This window comes from Micrasema longulum, unplaced genomic scaffold (genome assembly GCF_059751315.1).
Source record: "Micrasema longulum isolate JH-2025_06_02 unplaced genomic scaffold, ASM5975131v1 h1tg002752l, whole genome shotgun sequence".
In the NCBI taxonomy this organism is placed as follows: domain Eukaryota; kingdom Metazoa; phylum Arthropoda; class Insecta; order Trichoptera; family Brachycentridae; genus Micrasema; species Micrasema longulum.
The window spans coordinates 3,037-29,162 of record NW_028279881.1 but is presented as its reverse complement, the minus strand read 5'-3'; the positions used below and the strand labels follow the sequence as shown (position 1 = coordinate 29,162).

General features: G+C 31.5%; 2 protein-coding genes across 3 annotated transcripts in view; one reads left to right on the top strand and one right to left on the bottom strand.

Moving 5' to 3' along the window:
- The window catches only part of LOC148271648 (mitochondrial coenzyme A transporter SLC25A16-like), a 45,326-nt gene extending 42,327 nt beyond the window's left edge, over nucleotides 1–2,999 (bottom strand). Inside the window, exon 1 of the mRNA XM_088241116.1 lies at nucleotides 2,392–2,999. Coding sequence (XP_088097242.1) covers nucleotides 2,392–2,455 — 64 coding nt within the window. The 5' untranslated portion in view covers nucleotides 2,456–2,999. The remainder of the gene's footprint in view (nucleotides 1–2,391) is intronic.
- Nucleotides 1–22,851, top strand: part of LOC148271647 (uncharacterized) — a 37,573-nt gene extending 14,722 nt beyond the window's left edge. The window contains exons 1-2 of one of the 2 annotated variants that reach the window (XM_088241117.1): nucleotides 3,666–3,716; nucleotides 22,525–22,851. In XM_088241117.1, the coding sequence (XP_088097243.1) occupies nucleotides 3,680–3,716; nucleotides 22,525–22,799 (312 nt within the window). In that variant the 5' untranslated portion in view covers nucleotides 3,666–3,679 and the 3' untranslated portion in view covers nucleotides 22,800–22,851. Of the gene's footprint in view, nucleotides 1–3,665; nucleotides 3,717–22,524 lie in introns of those variants that run through there. The other variant, XM_088241118.1, reaches the window with a different exon arrangement.
- The last annotated feature ends 3,275 nt before the right edge of the window (nucleotides 22,852–26,126 follow it).

Genomic DNA, 26,126 nt, shown 5'->3' with positions numbered 1-26,126 from the left:
TTTTGGTTTATCTGATCATACCACGTCTTTTTAGGTCGTCTTTGTCCCATGTCCGTTCATTCTCGGCATGTATACCGTTTTTACCATTATTTCGTCATCCATTCGTTCTACATGACTAAACCAACTCAGAGATCCTTTTTTGCAGCCATACATTGATTTCCCACACATTCGTCGAAGAAATTGCATTTCAACCGCGTTCACTCGGCTTTCATCCATCCTCTGCCAGTTCCATGTTTCACTTCCGTACATAAGTGTTGGGACTAATATAAATTCACATAGTAAAAAACAAATAATTCGGATTTGCGAAACTTTTTTATAACTAAGTTACCTTGGGACGAAAAATAATTTTACGCGTTGAGTGGAATATTTAACTCAAAACTGTCATTTTTTCGCTTAGTGAATTTTGCCCGAACGGCGACAATATTATATATTTAAGTAGAAGGAATGCATAAAGAAATTGCATTCCTCTAAATAAAGCAACAAATAAAATAAGGATAAAATAAAATTAAACATATAATCAAATAACCAACAATGCCGAAACTACTATAAGACTACCAATGGGTCGAAGAACAGTCTCAAAACACTTATGATTTATTAAAACATTTTATTAGGACCATTTTCTTTTAGTCGTAAGTCGTAAATAATAATGTTAGAAAATGGCCCGTTTCATACGTATTGTGCCAATCCACCCAGCCCGGTAAAATTAGAGGGTGGATAAATTTTCATTGAAAAATAAAATGATTTTAAAAATTGATTATCATACCATAAAAGTCCATCGACCTTGTGCTTGTTTTTATCAGGACGCGGCCGGGTGGATTTTTGCTCTGGTGTGAAAATGGCCAATGAGAAACAAGTCGTGGTAAAGCGGGGTTCGAACCTCGGACCTACAGATCCGTAGTCAGCGACTGAAGACCACAAAACATCCAGGGTTTTAAATTTCTTTTTTAATTGTCTCTTACAAAAAGAGAGGGAAAAAAAGATTATTTGAAAATAAAGATTAATTAAAATTAGAATATAACGTCAAGCAAACGTTTTTTTTTAAGAAACTGCATATTACAACATTGCAACACCTTAGCATTCAGTTCAAAGTATTATGGAAAATACGAGTAAATTCAACCTTCGTTCATAATGAGGCCGTAATTATTACGACAGAAATAATATTTGGCAGTTTTTTGTGTTGTTTTTTTACCTCTACAGACTATTTTTTAAATTTTATTTTTCATAAATATTTACACATTATATTATGGTCTTAAAATTCCTGCTAAATGCGGAAGTTCAGTGGTTAATTAATTTATTTTTTATTTGTCAATAGACTATTAAACTAAGCCAAAAAAAATATGTATCGTATTACCAGCGTTATGATTTTTTTCAATGTTTTATATTTCTGAAACTACTCCGCGTGTGACGTCTCAAGTTCTCTTCCGCTTCTTCTCGGTCAGTTCTGCCGATTGGTCCGTTGACGGTAAGTAAACTGTAAATCTACCACAACTCTCTTATCATTTGTTGATTCGTCTGAACTAGTGACGTCGTCCAAAGTAGTTCGTTTTTATCAAAATATTTTTTAATATTTTTTTCGTATATATTCAAGAAACTTTGCCGTATAATAAAATTGAATGCTCTAATTTTTACCACGCGTAAGAAAACATTTTTTTAATCCAATTTTCCGTAGGGCTGAAGTTCCTCATTGTGTTAGTCTTATATAATATCTAGAATCAACTCTGGCATTTTGGAGTGCTTCGATAACAGCCCATTTTTGAACGGAGACAAACGCTTTTCGATAATTTCTATAAAAGCTAAATATAATGTTATTTTGAATGATTAATATTGGATGTTATTGTTTTTCCTATATTATTTATTATTTAGTGGAGGAATGAAAAATTATTTTCGCATTACTTTTTAAATGAAAAAAATACACCCGAGAGCTGGACAAGTGTCTAGCTGGCTTGTGTCATGTCTCATGTCATGTCGTCATGTGTCAGCCAATTCAATGCTCTTATCTTATCAAATAAGATTTATATCGTCTTTCTCTACATACTGCTTACTGTCTCTATCTCTCTACAAGTCTACATCACGCATAATACTTCCTACCTACATTATATATCATCACACTGTAAATTCAAGCTTGACTGAAAATTCTAGCGGATCTTGGCACACATCTTCGAATGTTATCACAAATATGACATGCAGTCATCTTCTTTCGTAGATATGTAAATAATAATATTATTTACTCATACATCATCATTTTACTATCCTCACCCAGTGATGCATAGGGCACTGCATTAGTACTCCAACGAGGAAGTTCAGTGCTGCGGGAAATTGGACATAAAAAAAACTGTTTTCTAACAAAACAAAAAGAACAAAATTAACAAAATATTATTGAAATATACAGACCTCCAGCGAGTAATGATTTCAATATAAATTGAATATCATTCTTCTTTTCTATACTGAGAGACATCGTAATTAATCCCAAAAGTAGAGCTTGTATCACAGATTATAGTAGGTGCACTCACAATAAGTCGGTCGATCGTATTTTGTCGAATATCACAAATTAACAGCAAATTTAAAATTCATTTCGAAGTACATGTCGGAATGTCAAGTTCGGACATTTGGATAATCGCATTCTTTCCGTGACCCCGATGTCGGATTCCGACGCTTGACACCGAGTGAGACGTGAAACCTAGGAGACTTCGGCAGAAGCGAAACCGGACGAATACTGGCTTATATATTTCGTGGTCATCATTTAACAATCCAAAACGTTACCAGTTACCACCTCTCCATTCCTAGATGTTTTCACCGGTTCGGCGCTAACCGCGAAGCGAACCGAGCACTTTCACCAGATCTTTGAAAGTAAAACTTTACTCGGGAGTTCGTTTGATAAAACGAGATCAATTTAATTACCGAAACGTCAAAATTCAAAGCGGAACGCGAGCAACCGAACCAATTGTCAAATGTTTACTGGAATTTTTGACACATAAACAGAAGACATCCGGAATCATGCTATTCTTTTCGAATCAATATGGCTACTTTTATAATGTAATTTTAAATCGGCACCTGGCTTTTACAATGAAATGGACATGGTAAAATTTGAAGTGAATAATAAAATTTCTACTGAAGCATTCCTTTATATGTGTTATTTTATATGTTTAGAAATAAACGTTCAAATAGAAACGATTTTGGTATGATTTGGAACAGTGTGGTATTGTTAACTGTGAAAATAAAAGTCATTAGCGTCATCTATACGTAGATTTTAAAAGCTAGTTTTTGAGATGAGCAGTTTTTGTGAACTTTTGCAAATATTCATTGCGCATCACTTCAAATTTGAGCTTACCTACCAAGAGATGGCGCTCTAAAATATGAAAAGCTTGAAATTTCACGAATATAACATGTAGGTAATTTGAATTAAAATATTTTTATGAAATCGTGCTTTTATATAAAATAATGATGGTCGAGATTTTAAGATTTTGTATCTCATTTCATTATTTCCCAAGGATTGCACTTTATTTTTTAAGCGTAATTCATTTCAAACTGTTTCATCAGTGAGTAGATATTTTAGCACGAAAAGTAAGTATAAAGCCGGTTTTTCAAAACAGTCTGTCGAGAGATTCCTGGCGGCGCGGATCTTTCTTTCGTTGGAATACGCCGGGAAAACTTTACTAAAATTAAAACTATCTCGAATAAAATGGACGAGGTTCCAGCGAGGGGAAATATACTTGGCAGTAAGTTGTTTTAAAAAAAGCATTTTTATTTAAAAGAAAACGAATAATTATTTCATCATTAATGCAAAATTATAATGAATTAAACACATCAATAATCAAATAAATTAAAACCCTATATTATTCAAGCGTATTAAATTTTAAAATATGAATCGATATTATTTATTTTTGATGTCAAATGTTATGATTTTGACGTTTGTCTTTTTACCTTATACAAATTTTTAGAACCACCTGTTTTGTGTAGGACAATGTAAAAATTACTGGCACTGGTAAGCCTAAAAACGCACAGTTATCTGACAAATAATTTTGTTTGTAATATTTTATTGATAATGATGGAAAGTTTTCATTTGGAGGTTCACGGGAGCAGAGAAATGTGAGAACATTGTTTGTCCTTCGATGACCTTCGGTGCGCGGGGGAAGCTTTCGCTAGGGGTGACTTTCCCGAAGCAAATGTTTATGTGGAAAGTACTCAACTTAATGCATTTGCCGGTTTTAATTTTAACATTATAACATATACTCATATACACACAAACATATATGTTTGCATATTTTTCTTTCTTTATTCAATAAAATATACACCTTATTACCATATTAATAAATAATAAAGAAAACAAAGTATTAAAATATATTTTGTCCCAATAAACTATTCAATAATAGTTTGTCATCGGGTCCTCAGACATTAGTTTTAATTAATAATCAAATAAAATAGTACCGACATAATACTGTATACGTATAAAATAATGAACGTTTATTATTTTATTGATTGATTTGGTGTTTATTTTGTAGAACTCCATATTGAAACCTATAATATTAGAAATCAAACACTGATTTGAGTCTACTCAACACTTTATTTTATTTTTACAAATATAAAAAATATAAAAACAAAAAAAAATTGCCACGAAATTTTTGTTTTTATATTTTTTAAAGTGTTCAGTAGACTCAAATCAGTGTTTGATTTCTAATATTATAAGTATTTAATTTTGTTTTTGATGCCTTGAAAAATATTATTAAGAAGAAAAAAACTCAACAAAACCAGATAAAAATGGTTTAAAGAAATATTTTTTTGAAAAGTAATAAAATAGAGTTAAATAATACAATTAAAATTAAAGAATAACCATTTACTTGGATATATTTTAAAGATAGGAAAAAAATATAAACACATATATAAAAAGTTTGTGCTCGTAAATGTAATCAAAACAAGATAAAAAATAAAACAAAGCAAATCGGAAATTTCAATTTAGAACTACAGAAAAAAAAGAAAATTAAAAGTACCCATTAAAATTAAGATCTAAAAAATGTTAATTAAAATAAAAAAGAAATAAATGAAAAGGTTAACCTAAGAAAATAACAAAAATGTATTCAATGAGAGGTAAATAATATTTTACATAAATAATAAATCAATATAGGAACGTTCTGTCAACTAACCACTTTCGTAATAAAAACGTAATTTTATTTTTATTATGACCTGTAAGTAGGTAATCAAAAGCAGACTAAGTTCTTTAAAATATATAACAGGTACAATATTGTGTGCGAATACTCGATAACATTATCTCCCGACAGCGATACCTCTAATTATACACTTTTTATACTATAACTTTTGTAAATAAAACTATTTTTGTTGATATTATAACAATTGTTTACATTTGGTAAAATTCGTTATCTCTCAAATATGTTAATAACAATATTCGTGCTTATTTTAATTACCATCATCATAATCATAAAATCCTAATCCGCACCTGGTGGGGCATAGGGCACTGCATTGTAAAAGTATATGTAGTGTATCTCGATCATATGTTACAGGAAAGTAAGGCGATCAGTCTTACGCTTCAGGTGCCAGGACAGAGAAAGTATTGCAGTATAAAACAACCTTAAATGTATATAAATGTATCATCTTGTTACTCCCAGAAATCGAACCCAGGGCCTCAAATATGTTTCAATATATGATTTTATAAAATTAATATATGATTTACAAAAACACTCGTCTAGATACAGGTTTTTATTTCACAAGCATAACTGTATTCTTTATTTCTCTTCTCGATAATGTTTTCCCTCTCTGTTGCAATAAATTTAGGACTTAATAACTCCCTAGGGATGAAATCCAGCCTGTCTACAAACATTTGGACGTGCTCGAAACATTGTTAAATAAATCTCGTTTTACCTTGTCGGGAATGAAACTCGCGACTTTCTGCTAGGTAGCAAAATGCGCTAACCGCTATACCGCAAGACAGGAAAATTGTTATTAGATCCTTAAATAATTAATCTATCAACGAGGAAGTTCAGTGTTACCGGAAATTGGATATTTAAAATGTTTTCGTGCACGCGTTAAAAATTAGAGCATTTAATTTTACAGTGAAGTTTCTTGAAAATAATAAAAATGAACTTTGAACTACGTCAGAAGTTCTTCCGAATCAACCAATTAATAATAGAGTGTATAGATTTTTGGTTTCCGGGAAGCCAACCCACTAATCAGGAGAACTCACCGACGAGAACTTGTGACTTCACGGGATGTAACATCGTGTTACCACAAGCAAAAACGGAATATTCTAAAGTTCAGACATTTGAAACGAAACATGGAGACATATTGTTTTTTTTTTTTTTTCTCTAATATATGTATAATTAAGCCTTGTTTTAGCAAAATAAATTAAAAATTATAAATACGCCGTTCATCTTACATGCGCGCGTCCCCCATCACTGTCAATAACGGACGGAATATTATTTACACAAACACCGGCCACAAAACAGTGTATCTGTCTTCCTTGTTACGAGTTATATCTTCTTGCTCTCTCAAACATATTTATTTCTGTATTGGCGTCAGATTCATTTTTCGCGTAGCAAGGATCAATATTTTTTGTATTAAAATCTAGCATAGTTATACAAACTTTATTTTTATAATCCGGTGCGAAAATGTTCATTTGAATATTACAATAAATACAAATTCATAATTTTAAAAAAAAAGAGAGATATACCAAGTCTTGTATTGTATGTAGACTAGTGTGACATCACAGCCACACAAGAGTTAATCACTCTTCGGGGTTCTCGGGGGCAAAAACAAACGCTATCTTCATCGGTACATATCGAAACAGTACAGAGTAATCGATGTTTATATTTGTATAAATTTGCGGAAAACTTAATTTAACTTCGGAGACAAAATTGAAGATAAACGTTAACTTCCCCTTGTAATACGGGCCGGAAAAATATTGGATACGTATTTATTATTTAATGTTGATGAATGTATTCAAAACAACATTAGATCCTAGAATGACAATGATTATCTCACCTGACCTTACACAGACCAATGACTGGTTTATAGCGGAAGTCAAAATAATGAGTCGTGGTGACATTATTTGAATATTATGTGTGTGACTAAAATAATTATTTTAGCATTAGGGTAAAACGAGCAAAGAGTGCGCACTGTCAAAGAGTACGCATCGCGATTTATTCGATATCTTTAGCCTAAACTATACATCGGCGTGTCATTCACATCGCGTGTTGGATTGCATTTCTCATAAAAATATATTAATGTTTTTTAGTGGTTTTGATCTTAAAATCGATAATAACAATATACAAATTATCTGTTACATGTCTAGGACAACTTAATCAAGTGTGGGTATTATTTTATTTTGATAAATGATCTTTTTTTGATGATGACTTTTTTAAGTGAATTTGTTTTTGTCACTGGATGTCATTTCAAAAATTAGTCCGCGTTCCTTACTTTACATTTAAAATACTTCTCATTTATATTTTAAATAGGCTTAGAAAGTGCCAACTTTAAAGCGATTATAAACTTCAATAAATCCCAATTCAAGCAAAAAATGCTCGCTTGAACATATTTTTTAAAAGACTTATGACACTTGCCAAGTTTCAAAAGTTATCTACCGAGCGACTTCAAAGCCGGCTCCTTTAACGTCTCGATTCGCACACTCCGAAAGATAGTAAAACAGACGGAAAAAACATAAAAACTATTTTTTTTTTAAGTGGAAACTTTCTTACGCCTAGATACTCTTATATGTTAATAGGGCAGAAACTGACGACATTATTTTTTGCATCTAGCCACTCGTTTCGGAAACTGACAGTTATGTCAGAATTTTATTCGACTTTAAAATTTACTTATTTGTCTTTTATATTTTGAACGGACTTTTAAGAAAAAAAGTGCCTACCTCAAAACGATTAAAATTTTAAGTAAATCGTATTTAAAGGAAAAAAAGCTCGGTGGAACCAAATTTCAAAAGTCATTTTTAGTGTGTAGATAAACGTATCAAGGGTTTTTGGCCCGTCGGTATAAATCGATGTATTTACATTAAAACTTGATGGTGGGGAGATCGGTAGTGTATCTTAGTAGTCGGTTTGGAGACTTTTATCTTATGACGTCATACTGAAGCTATGCCATTTTAGTGCGTAGACATGTGTACCGTGACGTACGCTTCCCCTTGTTTCATATCGATGTACCTACCCAAAACTTGAAGGTGTAGTATCGGTAGTGTATCTTAGTAATCGCTAGAGAGAATTTATCTTCAACTATACCGTCAAGGTGAAGGTATGACGTCTTTACCTTCTCATCATAATCGAGGCCCAGGTGGTTGTACGACCCACTAAGTCCTCCGTTGTCCGCTTTGCATAGAGGTATACGTCGAGCTACGGGAAGTGAATTGGATTAAATTCAAGATGTGAAACATAATGCCACGATGAGTGCTCTGACCACATTGGTTTTGGAGCAGTTAATAGTAATTTGTGGACGAAAAAATTAACATTGTATTATATGCGTACTCTTACCTAGTACAGTATGAAAGAGTACGCAAAAATGCTATTTTTTGTCATTTTTTTATTATTTTTATTTAACACGGCTTACCGCCTTTTATTGTACACAGTAATACAAAATTCAATATACCTACCACATTGGTACACGGTACACGTGATATAAATTAAACAAATTATATTAAATATTACACCTAAAGTTCACACAAACCTTAAGTTCATACAAACCCTAGTTATTTATTTATTATGGTTCACAATACATACGACATTGGTATAATGATCACAATTTGTTAGGTTTATATATTGTTCATCAATTGTATGTGAACAGATCATGCAGAAAAAAGTTTTTTTTATTTTTTTAAATTGACTAGCTTAATTATATTGTATTAATATTATGTAAGCTATAACAATAAATTATACTGACAGGTTATCACATATTGTTTTACCCAACTAACACAAGGGACTTTTTAATTTTATAAATTGCGTTACAGTTCTACTATAATTATTTCATGTATTGTTAAATATATCAATATCAGCATTACTTTTTACATAATTATATATCCTTAACATACGTTAAAGTGCGCCATATTATTTTTGAATGTTGGAAGATAAAATGTACGATCTCAATCGCCGACTGAGGACATTTATGGGTTATTACATTACATCACAATTAATTACTTTATAAAGATACATTAAGTGTACAATCTGTCTCTTAAATTCCAAAATATCTAGACCAAAATGTTCTAGGCGCTGACCTAAGGCTGCTGAAGGGTTCTGACCAGGTTACACTTAAATATCACGAAGATTAAATAAAAAAAACATTAAATCTTACCATTCGTTGATTTGAAGAACGATTTTTGTGGTGTATATTTCTAATTAAAAAGATATTTATTTTTTTACATTGTTTGTATATTTTTTTTATACAGAATAATGTTCCCTCACTGGGGTGACCTGTGCCGAGGGAAACATTTTACAAAATGTGAAACATGCCTAAGATTAGCTATTTAACAAAGTTAACATAATAATAACAATAAAAAATAAGTAAATCATCCAACTAACCTAATTGTCATTAACACCATAAACAACGAAAAACTAAAATAATCATAAAAAACATAACCAATTTATATAGACCAATAGAAAAAATTTCATAAACAGTACACACATTTTACCTATTTGGCTTGATCCACTCATCGATCCGTGTGCAACCCACCTCCACTATCCATTTCTTAATTGCAATTTTATATTGTGAGAACTTACTAATTGTCCTTATGGATAATGGAAGTAGATTGTACACTTTAACCGAGTTGTAGGCCAATCCTCTTTGACCGAAGGTTGATTTTTATTTTTTTATTTTTTTGCAGCATCAGGGTGGAGTATCTAGTAACTCTTGCATTTGTAATGGAAGGTAGAGAATAATGTTTTCGTGCGTATAAAAACAAAGCTTTTACATAAAGTTGTTTTAAAGATTTTACATTAAGATTTTCAAATATACCGAGGGAGCTAGTTCTGATTGGGACTCTTAATTTTTATTAAAGCTTTTTGTGCCATTATTATTTGCTTGATCAGTGTGTCATTTGCACATCCCCATTCAATTATCCCATATTCCAAAACTGATTGAGTTTTTGCGTAATATATATTTACAAGTTCTTTTAAGCTTATTATATTTCTTATAGTTTTAAAAAGTAAATTTGCTTTTTCAATTTATTTTTAATATGATCATTTTACGATTGATATGATTTTGTTACAGCGCTAGTAGAGCAAGGAAAATTTTATTCTAACAACCCAACATCTTAATCTAAGTTGTGCATTGCAAAATTAATTTATTTGTTATTTTTAATAATTGGCCATTATAATAAATTCAGACATCTCACAAAATCTTGGCAAATAAATGTTTATCGTAAGAGGAAAAATGAACAGTTCACAGTGGAGTCCTGGTGCCAACCCTGATGTATGGGAGTGAAATATCGACTTGAAAACAGGGATGAAAGTACCAAAGTAATGCTGTCAAAATACGATCTCTCAGGAGAATGTCTGGTAAAACTATTTACGATAAATGCACAAATGTCGAGATCTGTACATTACGCTGGCTGAGATAAGCTCTGTCGACCAAATCGAGGAAGGAGTTCTGCGGTGGTTTGGATATGCAGAGCGAGTGGACCGCGAAAGAACGTCTAAAGAGATTTACGACGCGAATGTTGATGGATGCAGAAATAGAGGAAGGCCGAGAAAGACACGGCATGACCAAATCTAACAAACGCTTGAAGATGGACATGTCAAAAGTCGGAATAATCGGCGCGCGTGCATGAGAAGATATGAATGATGAGCAGGGTTTCCTAACCCCCCACGCCTTACCCCAACCAATTTTTTATTTACCTAACAAATTCAGAAAAAAAAATTGCTTCACATAAAAAATGCACATTTGCAATATGTACTATTTTTATTTCATTTTCATAAATAAATCATATGTATATTATGTAAAATTACTACTTCAAAATATTTTTTCAATACCTATTATATCGTCGCTTCAGTTCGTTTTTGTCTAACAGACCAATAGACAAATTCGCAGAAATAGAGGTTTAAAGTTTTTTTAAAGAAATATGCATAAATAACGACATTAACCTTCCATCTTAAAAAAACAACACCTTAAACAATTTCATCGCCATCATCATTCCCTTACCGCACCTTATGGTGCATAGGGCACTGGATTGGTACACCAATCGCAGTGTATCTTGATATTTTTTGTTACAAGGTAAGATGATCAGTCTTACGCTTCAGGTACCAGTCCAGGGACTATGACATATTCTAGTGTGAAAACACACTCTTTTAAATTCATATTTCATGCCGGAAATCGAACCCGAGACCTTTTGAATGGTAAGCAAACGCGCTGACCGTTACACCGCGAAGTCGACAATTGAGGGTACTACTTGCAAACCTTGCAAAATCCAAAATCTAAAAAAGTGAGATATTAATTGAAACTTATTCAGAATACAATTTTTTACAATAATCTCAACATTGTCAGTTAAAAATACGGCTTTATTTGTAAGAACTTGACTTTTAAATTGTTGGGTTTGTTGCAAACATGGCAACCTCTACTAGTATTGTAAAGTTGGAATGTATAACTTAAATGTATTATTTCACTACTGTTTCTCGACATAATCATACTTATCACTGCTTACGTGTAAAATATTTACTGATTATAATAAAAAATTGAAGTTTAAAAAAAAGTTTAAGTTAAGTATTAGTTTATGGCGATTTGCTCAAAATAAAGAAATATGGATTTTGCCGGGCTTGCAAATAGTACCCTCAATTAAAAAAAAAATATTATCATTTTAATTTTATAAATAAAGGCTTTCTCAGAACTAGTGTACACTCTACTCAATTGCGTTAAAAATGGTATGTGGACAAGAACGTAGTAAAGCGACAAAATTTATTAAAATTATCCAACGTCCAACGTTTTAGGGGAATCCATCCCTTTTAAACTGAAATGGACCAAGTGTTATTCTGTAACCTCTACGAAATCTTGAAGGTCAGAATTGTCAAAGGTTTCTGTAACCGCAAGAATTTCGTCGTTCCATCCGCCGAGAAAATCTGCAATTAAATATTCGCGGTAATGTGGAAAATCCGAAATGTCTTAACTCCCCAGAGGTCCTAAGTGGTTGCGATATTTTCCTCATCATCAACGATTTGTCTCAAAAACATGACTTGGATGTTTTCCAGGAGCTAATTCTGAACAATGTGGAAGTTATGACTGCCTGAATTAAATCGAAATGCCAATGGGAATTTTGAATCTGCTTTATTGTATTTTTTATAACAAGTTGTACAGAATAAGGTACAACACAATTTAGATTAAAAGATGCTATTTTTATTTATGCACGAATCAATCCATCAATATCCCGAATTCGATACAAATGAGGTCATTAATTCTATGGCTTGGATCTAAAAATGTCATATTTTTCCCGTCATAATTTTGTAGAGGGACCATGTCATTTAAAAAAAAATATATATCGCTAAACTATTTTATATACGCATACATACGTGGTAATGTTATTTTATATACAGGTGTTCTTTAAACCCTGTCACATCCGAAACTACGATGATCAGTATGGGCAAGAAGACATATTAGCATATTAAAAAAAAAATTCAGAACGAAGAAAATTAAAAAAATATATATAAAAAAAAACAAATGGTTGCTTACTTCTGCAGGGGTGAAGCGAGGGGGGCACGGTCACGCGGTTGACGGTGTATCGGACTCTCCCCCCCCTCCGCCTCGTTTCTCCCCAGCAGAAGTAAGCTACCATTTGTTTTTTTATTTTATTTTTTAAGATTTTAGTCGTTCTAAAAATGTATTTTAATGTGCCAATATGTCGTCTTGCTCATACTGATCATCGTGGTTTCGGATGTGACAGGGTTTTAAGAACATCCTGTATATTATTTATGAAAAAAGTCAAAGAGTTTATTATAGCGCCACAAGCCGGCTAAATAATTACTCTCCTGTGATGTTTCGATTTACGACATTAGCCCTTTAAGATCTAAGCCACATAATTATTTCGATTTTTTTTTCCTAAATTATTATACATATTTGAATTTCAACTAAAGAATCAGAACACTTTTATAGCGCGTATTTAGTACGTAAATACGCGCTAGATACAAGTTTTTTTTTACTATATACATTTTTTTTAAACTCCTCAGATAACTTATTTATGTTTAAAGTAAAAAAAGTTGAAAGTGAAAGTGAAGTGAAGAAAAATGTCCGTAGTCTAAGTTCCTGCGCGTCTGTGTACTATGCAAGGGGTCTTGGGCTCAATTCCCGATATGGCTGACATATTTTTTTTTTATTAAAAAATTGTTTTAAAACTAGAATATGTCAGTCCCTAGACTAGAAAATCCGTTTCATCACTTATATTTAGTACAGCGCCCTTCAGGCGATTTTTACAAAAATGCCGCTATATAAATTATCCATAGTCCCCAATAATACGCATACGAGGTTCGCACCCTGATCTGCCATAGCTTGATTCTCATTTTTTATAATTGAATTTAAACAATAATAATAATTGAAAATTTCCCTTAAATTGAAATATTTGGGTAAATCGTAGAACGAAAATATTTAATTTTTATTTAAAAAACACAACACACGTGTAGGTACACCGAAAAAAATCTAATGTTACTTCGTGGATATGCAAATTTAAAAATATATTTCTTAGACGTTGCTTGGTCAAAACATATACGTGTGGGATATATTTTTATGTAGAGAATTGTTAAACAGTTTTACTGTTTTCAATTAAATATTTCAATTAAGTTTGCATCTTAATCTCAATTGAAATGCATTCTGTGTGCTGAATACATAAAATGAACACGATAACACGAACGTTTAGTAGAAATCTTCATTGCACTTTTATTATAGTGAAGAATTTTATGAATTAAATTTTATTATTTTTCTGTGTACCTATGTGTTGAGCAAGTATTATATGTATACAATAAAACTATATTTTGTCGTTTTCTATTAGGACTTCAAATGATCTAGGTATATTGACGTTGGAAAGGAAAAGGTTACGAAGCGACAAGTAGCAACTTTACAGAAGAGCCAATTGAAGTTTTTCTTTAAAATGAATAAAAATAACAAATTGTTTTTATTTGGTGTGATTCCTACACAATTTAAATAAAAAATCATAATACATTAATTGAAAAAAAATAATCTTTAATTGGCTCTTCTGTAAAGTAGCTACATGTCGCTTGGTAACTTTGTTCTATCCAGCGTCAATATGTGTTTAAAATCCTTATTAGGTGTTAATATATGCAACAATTATTTCATGTTGATGTTTCAAGCACGAATAATAAATAAGAATGCATCTTTGCCCAGAATTGTAAATAATTATAAGACATTTTTTGCTGAAATAGATATATATTTTCTCACTTTAAACAAATTTAAAGAAAATGCTAGAACCATAATTGAAAATAATAATTATAATTGAATCTAACTGTACCTACCTAATATTTTATTTTTTTGTACACTTTAATATTGTAATTATTTTCTCTTGTATGAAAGAAGAAAGAAGGGAGGACTGATAGCTCCGTATTACTCCGTATGGATCCGCCGGCGAAAGGATTTGTAAGTCCGAGTAAACAAAAAACTTTTATTTTTATTTTTTATTATTTCATTGTTATTGTAATATTTTATTATTTTTTTCACGTGTGTAATGATGCGGAGTTGAAGAATGATTTCAATATACGCTTTTTTCTTCTTTTTTTGACATTGTATTTAGTAATGTATAGAAAACTATAATTGGCCTATAATTTTGGTTTATTTGTAATTTTTTTTTGTTGTAATGGCTGTAGTTTTCTTTTAATAAATAAAATAAAAATAAATATGTAAGTTGAGTCCATTTTTTTCCAAATGAAGAGAACAAGAGGACACAACAAATGTTTAGTAAATAATCAAATAAAATAACATTTTTAACGTAAAAGAAAACACTCCATATTCTAGAGCAGAAAATTTTCTTTCGAATGACGTATTTACCTTTACCATTTTGTTTTACGTTTGGTGCCCATTTTTATGAGCATCATAGTCCTATTTTAATTTAATTATTATTTGACATCTTTTCGTTAAAAACACATTGTATTTTATTTTTATTTTACTTTATGTGAACCCTAGAGGCTTGCGCTCACCACCTCAGGGCACGAAATAAATATATTTTTATTTTTATTTTCAATTTGAAAAAAAAAACAGTCACAACTTATGTTAACATCTAATACAAGTTTTAAACACATAATATCAGAGCTAGAAAGGAAAAAGTTACCTTGGTAAGTAAAATCGGTTTTTACTTTACCCTAAAAAAAAGTTTGGGATTTACGAGTTTTACATGTTAGGACCAATGAGGTTTATAACTAGAGTAAGCATGAGCGTTCAAAATATGGTCCCTCAACCTGCGGCCAATTGGCATATGTTTGATAGAATGAACTTTTGTCTGTTACGGGCAGTACCCCGCTACTTTTGAACTTTTGTCTCCTTGCAATTACTAAAATGCCTATATGCTAAGATACTGCACAAATCGATCTGGAAAAGCGATATTATAACCTTTCACCGGTAAGTAATGTTCTTATCTTAATCAAAACTAGTTTAAAATAGCTATTTTAATGTCAAAAAACGTCTTATTAATATGTCACTAATTCGTGAGTTATCTTCTGTCTGACCTGCTCAGTTATACGGGCGTATAGTGAAACGACAAACAAAAGAGATACGTATGCTGAAGGGAGCGACATACTGAATAGAACTTACAGTAGACTGATGTAAACAGTCCCTGTTTTTTACTGCACTACGTGTTTTGCTTGCCAAAGTCGATGTGATATGACGTGACGACACTTGCTCCCTCCGCTGGTCATTCCCTTTCTTTTGAGGACGTTTTTTTAGCTCAGATTTGTATGAAATGTCATCTCTATATATTATATCTCAATGGTTAGGAGCATATTATTTTCATGGCTCGCGGAAACCGTTAGTGTCAATAATATTACAAAAAACGTCGTTGTATTTCATATTGGGTGTTTACTTAGTGATGTTTAATCAAAGATAACTCAAACCAGTCAGTGGTAGTTGTAAATATTTTCAGTTACAGTTTATTTTTGAGGTGTCAACCATTGACACTATCGCTGTCCGAAACGCCAGCAAAAGAACGACACATCTCCAGAAAAACATCACAGAATATCCGTGAAAACCTACGAACTTAATCAATTTATTTTATTTAGTCGTGATCAAAAAAATGTATCATAAATAACTTAACCACGCTTGCCTACTTTGCAAGGAATCAGGTTCTCGACGTCCTGGACGTCCACTGCTGACTGTTCGTCGGTAGTTCATGTCTGAACTACAAGACGCGAACCTGACTTGCGAGGATGCACAGGAGCTGGCAGTCAACAGAGATGCCCGGAGGATCTTCGCAGACACCATATGCTCCAACTAGGGAGCGGAAATGGAATGATGATGTTAAATCATATAAATATTTTTGAGTTGTTGACTGTTTGGCTACTTAAAAACCTACTACCTATCTAAATGTACGCGTAGGTACATAATATTTTGAGACATAGGAACATACATATTTTTTTACAGCAGCTATCGACTTATTCAAACAAAGTACATATTTAACTACAGGTACGAAATACATATTTTTTTAAATATATGAACTTTGAATTTATGCACGAATGATGATTATGCAGTTTATAATACCTTATATCCACGCTATACCATAGTGGATAGTGATTACGTCATACGTCATAGGTAGATTGTTCCTTATCTCAGGGTCAATCTGTGGTAGCATTTTTTTTTACCATATTGTATAACATAATTGAATTGAAAACACATTTAACATTTAAGATGAATGTAAAATAAATTATTTATCTTAGGATCTCATTGTTTGTGTCTGTCAAGGACTAGTTACACCAAAATAGATTAAGTTGAATAAGTTAAATTATCGTTGCGTTTTCATTAAAATTTATGAAATTGGTTGAATTGAAAAAAGTAAGACCATAAACTAATCTATTTTGACGAAAACGCGACGGTGATTTAACCATTTTATTTTATTTATCTTTTTGTGGCGTAACTGGCCCTAAAACACGATTAAAGATTAAACCCGATGTGAAATTATTATATTCAACTCATATCTTTCATTAGGAAATGGGAAAACTTGAACGACATTTTGTCAGTGGCACATTTTATTATTATTAATAAAATATATATTATAACACATGAACAAGATCATGTTTTTTTTAATCTAGGTCCTATGTATTTTTTAAATTAAAAATAATCTATCGGAGAAGGGGAACTAAAATCCCAACCGCCTATGCGCTCTGTAGCTGCGCGTGGGACGTGTTGGGATTTTTATTTTACAGCGCCCTCGAGGTGATTTTCAACAAAAATTTGTACTTTAAAATTATTCGGAATAAATAAGACACAGTATTATACACTATTTATAGAAATTATATTAACAACTATCACTATTAAAAAGATTCAAGTAATATATTTTTATTTCTACACTTTTAATGCGGGCGCACATTGAGCCACTGGTGGCGGCCACTAGACGCGACCACAAGCTGCGGATGAGTGTTTTCATACATTTTGTATGGCATCGGCGCAAACCGAGCGTTCGAGTGGCCGATATCGAGGCACGAGCTGCGGAAGTCGCCCGCGCTCGCTACTAGTGGCTGCGTTTTGTTGCTCGCATCGTACGCACACTCGGCCACAGTAGCCGGCTAAGCCGGCTTCTTCCCGCCCGCGTCCCACCGGCACACGTCGCCACGCTCATTCTAAAATAGTTAAAGAACTTATCTGGATGACATTTTAATTATCTTTTTTAATTAAATCCTTTTATAATTACATCCCACTCATTAAAAATACTCCCAATAACTTTAAATATGATAACAAATTTACTCTCAATTTTTGATCCAAAAGTAGTGGCTAAGTGGCGGCGACTATTGGCCGCCACTAAGCCACTAGCGGCTGTATTTGGTGGCCGCGTCTAGTAGCTTGACTGAGCCACTAGTGGTCGCGTTTAGTGGCCGCCACCAGTGGCTGAATGTGCGCTATCCCTAAGGTTTACTATTCGACTTTTCGGAGTAATATTGTGTTATCAACGACGGACGGTTGTAAATTAATATATTTAAGTGATTTTATCCTAAAAATATATTATTTACCGAGAGGCACAATCTCAGCGCAAGGAAATAATTTGATATGCTATGTACAAATATGATGTTTTAATGTCTGTCTGGTCGAGCCAGCTGCACAATAATTTGTTATCTTACTTGGATTTTTTAATAATTCGGTTAAGTTCTTGAAAAAATAAAAATAACTCGTACTATCAATAAACGTGTATTTTTATCTATTGTTTTAAACTTGCGGTTGCCAGATGGAGACGGAGATTGTTTTTTTTATAAAACTTCTACAAAACGATAATTAGCTATTCGTATATCAGATAAAGATTCAAATGCAAACATTATATTTTAATATTTTTTTAATGAACAGTGATAAAAAACACTTTCTTCGTATGTTTATATTTTCAAAAAGCAACATTTTAACACTACACGCGATTTAATAAAAATGAAGGGTACAGGACATGGATGAATGTCAAAAAATGAAGTTTCGAGATGTAACGTTTTTAAGTTTCCGAACTTCTTGGAGATTCAAATAAACTTATAATCTAAAATAATTTAATGCTATTAAATTATCGCTTTATTTAAAGTATTTAACCGACTACCGCCCTTAATGCATATTCTTTCTTGTTCTTGGAAAGTATAGCATTTACATCAAAAAATTAGAAACAGAAATGTAGATCATGTGAGCTGTCGCCAGATGGCATTATTAGTTTAAAACACCATACATAGAAATTGGTATCCATCCTATATTCTGACAAAAAGTTGTTATCCCTATTAATATTTTAAGGGTACATTCTGTACATCCTGTACCCTTTAAATATTAATAGGGATACAACTTTTTGTCGGAATTTACCGAGCACGTAAATTAAGGATGCGTAGGTTTTCACGGTCACTGTTAGCAACATGCATCTTCTTTGGGTGATCCCGAGTAAGTTGGATTTGTTTTGACGTATTGACGTGTGGCAGTCGGCAGCATGCACGTTCCGTGTCATTTTTGTAGTGTGTAGTGTCGGAAACCATTATGAGTTTAATTTCAGCCCGTCGCGACGCGTCGTCTTTATTTATGTTATTTGACATATATACAAACGTGCAATTACGTAAGCTGTAAGAACCCTCGAAATTATTCTTCATAAATCTACAAACTAAAGCAAAAACATGTTTAAATATGCGTCTAAGAATCTATGATTCTTAAAGTAAATATTTATTCATACCACTCGCACGCGTCTAAATTAAGAATTAGGTAATGAAAATTAAAAAAAAACTTCTGATTAACAAAAATTAAGCCATTCAATTTTATTTTGAAAATCAGAAGGTTTTTTATGAGACAGGCATCTAGTCGATCGTTTCGTTTGCATTCTCATACTTTTAAATGACTTAAAGCTTTGATTACAAAAACAGAAATGAAAAACATACTTCAACGTACAGAAACTAGTTACTGAGCGTAGGCGTAGGTGTGAATTTCAAGTAGTTTTTGTTTGCTAATTTAAATAAAAATCTCATACTAAATGTCTGGTGACACCCACATTGACATTAAAAATATATAAAAAAAAAAAATTATTTACAGTTTGTTTTTTAAAACTGGCACACATGCACTTCTATGTATTAATATCTAACCGAACTGGATTTTTATAATTGTATTTATGTGGAAAACTGATTTGGCTTTATTTTATGTTTTTTTATAATGTTATGTAAATTTTTTGTATTACTGTTGTTTTTCTGAATAAACAAAAATAAAAAAATAAAAAAATATCCTGTTGCTATAATATTTTTTAATTGTTTAAATTTTCGTATATACTTTAAGTTTCAAAGAGTTTTCAATAGAAAAAAAACTTTGAATTCACAAAAATAGATATAAAAATATTCGTATATAAATTATCTGAAATCAATACTATTACTCAATGGGACAAAATAATAAAGAGGAAAGGAGATATTAAGGAAGAGAAAGGAGATGTTTCTTTAGACGTGATTTAAACAGAGATACTGTAGCAACATCTTTGATAGTTGATAGGAGATGATTCCACAGTCGAGCCGCATGAACGCTATATGAGTTAGAGAATAAAGAGGAATTGTGGATGGGTATTAAGAGGGTGCTTTGAGAGTTAGAACGAAGAGGTAGACCATGAACTGATAAGCGTTAAAAAAATTCACGGAGGTATATGGGTGCGTTAGGACTATGAAGTACAGTGAACCGAAGCAAGAGGGAATGATAGTCTCTTCGCTGTCTAATTTTAAGCCATTTCAGTTGCCTACGATAATCAGAAATGTGGTCATATTTCCTAAGACCAAAAATATATCTTATGCATGTACTCTAAAGTCGTTCAAGTTGATCGAGTTGCTCATAGCTTAAATCAGTCGTGGAAACATCAGCGTAATTAATATAGACTGGGTAGTAGCAATGCTTGTACCTTGTACGAGTGTTATATCCAGGTTTGTAAGAATCTAAAATAAGTAACTAAATCAATACGCAACAGAAAAAAACTCCGTAGAGTATACAGTAATATGAATAGTAAATGCTCCATTATTCAGCCAAACAATCTTTAGAATTATTAAAGTAATCGTTTAAACTTTGATACATAAGTTTGTATTTAAAATATCCATACTCGTCGCGTATTTCTTTGCCATAGGACAGTTTGAAAGGTACGAGTAATTATGTTTTGTTTTATGCAAATAAATGATGAGTGATGCTTACATTCACAAAGTATTGGTCTAAAGTTCGAAAACTCTACCACGACTTAATTCCCATATTATAATAGTGAGTTATTTACAAATCAAATACTTGAAGATGGACATATCAAGAGTAGGAATAATCGGCGTGCGTGCATGAGAATGTATGAATGTAGAGTAAGCGAGGTCTGTATGCAAAGACAGATTGATGTGGCGTTCTATCATCTCTGCCTTCCACCCCTACGGAGAAACGGCGTGGTGGTTCGTTTGTTTGTTTTTATTATTTTTTTTCTTAAAAGAAAACATCAGCCATTGTAACAAAAATAAAATAATATATACAATTAAACCAAAATTATAGGTCAATTATAGTTTTCTATATATGAGTAAATGCAATGCAAAAAAATAAGAAAAAAACGTACTCATGAAAATCCACTCCGTATAATTCACTTGTAAAAAAAGATTCGTTTGAGTTATTTACAACTCGTTAAAAATGGCCCCTTAAATTGAAATATTTGGTTCAATCATTTAAAAAAAAATGGAATAACCAGTGACCGGTTTCAATGTCAAGAATGGTATCATTCTTATAAAATAAATCGTAATCGGATTAAGATAAAGATTGTGCACCACTCGTCTTTTATTTCTATAATAAATTATAATGAACTTCCGCTAAGAATTGATATAGTAAAAAATGAAGTAAAGTAATAAAATGAGTAAACGGGGGTGGCATTTTAAAGTTTATTTAAATATTCTAGGAGCGTTTACACACATATCATAAAATGGCGGTCTTAAGATGAAATTGAAATTCCATTTGACTTGACATTGACCCAAAGAATATTTGCTCTGGGTGTTTTAATCAATAATTAATTAAAATATAGTATAATTCAAAGTCGTGTGTGTGGCAGAAGCGAATAGATGAAAGGATTTTTAACACAGTCAATGACCGGGCATGAGCTATTTGTGATAGAGAATTTCGGGGGCGAAGCACCCACCCAAGCTTCCTCATCCACCGACCAGATTAGTCAAGTAAAGCAAGAGTCAAAACATTATCTCTTACTACATGTGAAATAGAAAAATAAAACATACTACGAATACCGATAAAAATATATGAAATGGATTTAGAATTATTAATTGTATTTTAAAAATCAATATAAATATTTTGGAAAAATGTTTTCATACATATATTTAAAAAAGAAATCTAAAAAAAAAAATGTCGCTAGAAAAACGCAACATGTTTGGCCTTGACAGTTGTGACGTTAAGATGGTAGGAACAAATAAACATGAATCGTGACATATTAATTAGGAGCGTGGTTAATGGAATGGCCGTTTTTGTGGGAATTCAAAAACATATTTTTATGTTACTAATAATAAGCAAAAAATTTTTTTTTTACTGGACAGTATTTCATAGACCTTTTTTACTCTTAAAATGTTTTTAAAAAACCTGATATTCCCCTATTGCGCAACAAGGCATACATTCAAATAATAATCTTTTCTCGATTAACATTGCGTTCATCATTTGACATCAAACTGTATGACATTTGAACCTTCTTGGAAGGCAAAAATAATTCTTAAAGTGTGAATTTAAATTGCAAATAATATAATATGTTTTCTTGTAAAGATAAATTTCAAGACGCGATGTTAAACGAGACGGGACGGGACGTGAAGCGATGTGACGTGACGTGTCGCGGCGTGACGCGGCGTGACGTAACATAACACAAATATAACAACGAAATTAAACATCTACGTGTTTATTTTGTTTCAGAATTGGTGCCCGCTCGCTACCTGTTGGCCGCTCTGGGCTCCATCGGCATGGCTATCATCTACGGCCTCAAGGTCAACCTGTCCGTGGCCCTAGTGGGTATGCTGAACCACACGGCCCTAGCGGGGGCCCACGGGGGGGCGCAGCTCCACGCGGCCGCTGCCCCCGCCGACGAGGGCTGCAAGTCCTCCAACTCCACGGAGGCTCCGGAGGTGAGACGAACTGGATTTGTAGTTGCGCAAGCTTACATATCCGAGGACTTAATAAATACCTGCTAAGGAATTTTTTGACATTTGCGCAAATCGTCTCCTTACAATAGGGAAATATCAGGTTTTTTAAAAACATTTTTAAAGTAATAAAGGTCCATGAAATACTTAATTATACAGTAAAAAAAAATTTTTGTTAGTTATTAGTAGTTAAAAAAAAAAAATTCCCGTAAAATCAGTCATTTCATTAGCCACGCCCCTAATACGTCACGATTCATGTTAATTTGTTTAGAACATTGTCACGAATCTTGACGTCACATTTGTCAAGGCCAAACATGTGAGTTTTCCAAGCGACGTATTTTTATATATTACATTTATTTATGAAAACATTTCCACACAATATTGATTTGAAAATACAATTAATTATTCTAAATCCATTAAATATATTTTTATCGGTATTCGTTGTATGTGATATTTCCCTATTATGAAAAAAAACTATTTTTTTGTAATTTTATTGATGTGTTATATATATTTACGGAAATAGGTAAATCTGTATATTTATACATACATTTGTATTTTGCACATATATATTAGAGTAAAGTGTTCAAATTTAATAACTCATCACTAGACAATATAAAATAAACTTAAATTTACAAAATAATATATTAAACTAAAATGACCAAATTTAAGTATCTTTAAAAACGTGAAAATAAAAAGCATAACTTAACGTAGTTACAGTACAGATTTTTTTTTCATAGTCTTTATTCAATAAAATATACACATTATTACAATATTGATACATTATAAAGAAAACAAAGTATTAAAATATATTTTGTCCCGATAAACTATTCAATAATAGTTTGTCATCGGGTGCTCAGACATAAGTTTTAATTAATAATCAAATAAAAAGAGCACAGACATATTACTGTATACGTATAAAAATAGTTTAAAGAAATATATATATATTTTTTTTTAAGTAAGAAAATAGTGTAAAATAGTACAATTAAAATTAAAGAATAGCAATTTACTTAAATATATTTTAAATATAAAAAATAAAATAAACACGTATATAAATAGTGTGTGCTCATAAATGTAATCAAAACAAGATAAAAAATAAAACAAAGTAAATCGAAAATTTCAATTCATATCTACAGAAAAATAAAAATAAAAAGAAAAGAAAAGGTTAACCTAAGAAAATAACAAAAATAGATTCAATGAGAGATAAAAAAATAAATAAAATGTTTTACATAAATAATAAATCAGTATAGAACCACTTACGTAATAAAAACATAATGAGTGCTGTAATAGTAATAGTCAATAAAACTATAATTGTATAAGCCTAAAATTACAAAATGTTAAAGGCACAGAAAATAGAAACTAAAATAACAATATAATGTGGTAGAATCAGTAATGTAATAATAAAATACATTCTATTAATAAATATGTTCTGTATTTTATTTTTGTTATTTTATTTTTTTATTACAATGTCGTACTATCATTGTTATTATAATTTATATGTATATAAATATGTATAAATTTAAATGTAGCTTTAGAACAGGTATTTTTGTATCTACCAATGTAAGCTGCTAAAATCATTTTCTTGCAATTCAATTCAACGTCTAATACTTATTTTGTATTGTATGTATTTATTATTATTTTTTGCCAATAAACGCCGTATTTAGGCACCGAACCTAAACCTGAAACAGTATGTTATCATTAAACAGTCGATTTTATCCCAATTTGAAGTGATTATCAAATGAATTGATAATTTACTTCAAATTGATATGAATAAATTCATTTTATAAATAAAACATAGTTCGGTCAACAAATCTCGGTAATAATGTTTGCTATAAATAGAGGTTTTATATTTGAATTATACAACAAGAACATAACCCACACAAAAGTTTAAATACTGTTACACGCCTTGACTGTTTAAAATTAAATTTCAAAGAGTTTCATGATGTCCAACGCATTTTGGGGCAGTGAAAATAAATAGCCATAAATTCTAAAGCTGTTGGCGGGAAACCGCGCACCGTGTTCACGTGATCCGCTCCGTCAAGGTGCCCTACAAATTTTCCTTGGATTTTCTGCAGAATATTCGCAGACGCGAGACATTTTCTTTCAACACGACAAAAAAAACTCGATGCGTTTTGAGTATATTGAACTACATGATTTATTTAGATAATATATTAATCGGCGACTGATACAAACATACGTTCGTATTAAAATCTTATAAGTAATGATTTTAATTTTTTAATCTTTAACCTTTTTAACTTTTAACTCCTCTCTATGTTTTAAAAAGTAATCTTGTCTTAGTGAGAATCTTTTCTTTACTTTAAAACATTGATTGGCATTATAATACGCGTGCAGGTAAATTAAACGTCATCTAAAATATCTTCATTTAAAATTGATGTAGTTTTTCCTCCCGTTCTTTATTATGTCGTAATTATTATTTTATCAAACTGCGGTTTTGCACACGTACATAGGAACATTTATATTTATGTTCTTTTTATTTAGTTCTATGATAAACATAGTCACCAGTATTTACAACACAATATTTACATTACAATATTTGAGTTTGTCCTAATGTTCATAGACAAAAGACTGGATTTCACCCCCTCGGGGGTCAATAAGATTAACAAATTACAACAAGGATGGAGAATACCTTAAATAAGGGAATATGGAAGTCAAGGCATTTACAGGGCTTATGACCTGTCATTGGCTGGTTTAAGTGGCCACTTTACACACTCTGTGTAACATTCACCATTTCGCCTATGTTTGAACATCCATATTTCTTCAATTCTTCCATCTGTTGATTTTAGTGAAGTTAAAGAGCTGAAGCCTTTATTGTTGTGAAGAGATTCATCTGACTGAATTATTTCACATACTAGGCAACGCCTGAAAACAATTTTTCAATTTTATTATTTTCAATTTTATTTTAATATGTGACATTGACACAATTCTGGTCATGTAGTTACAAGAGTAGATCTCAGCAGAATGCTCGTACGAGGTTTTCCTGTAATTTTAATTATTTGGATTATTATGGAAAAATAATGATGTAAAATAAGCAATTGTAACAAAACTAACTGCGATCTCACATGTTCAGTACTTGATACAACAGATAAAATTAAATATCTTGGTGTATACATAGACCAAAACTTTAAATGGAAAGACTATATCAGTGAACTAGTTAAACGAATTAGAAAATGTAAATACATATTTATTAGATTAAGGAATATTTAAAAATTAGCTTATTACTTAATTGTACAATATTTGTTACAATATGGTATTGCAGGATGGGGTGTTGCATATGCCAATATATTAAATCCTCTCAAAACACTACAAAGATTAATTATCAAAGTAATTTTAAAGACACCCTCAAGATTCAATACGGAAAGT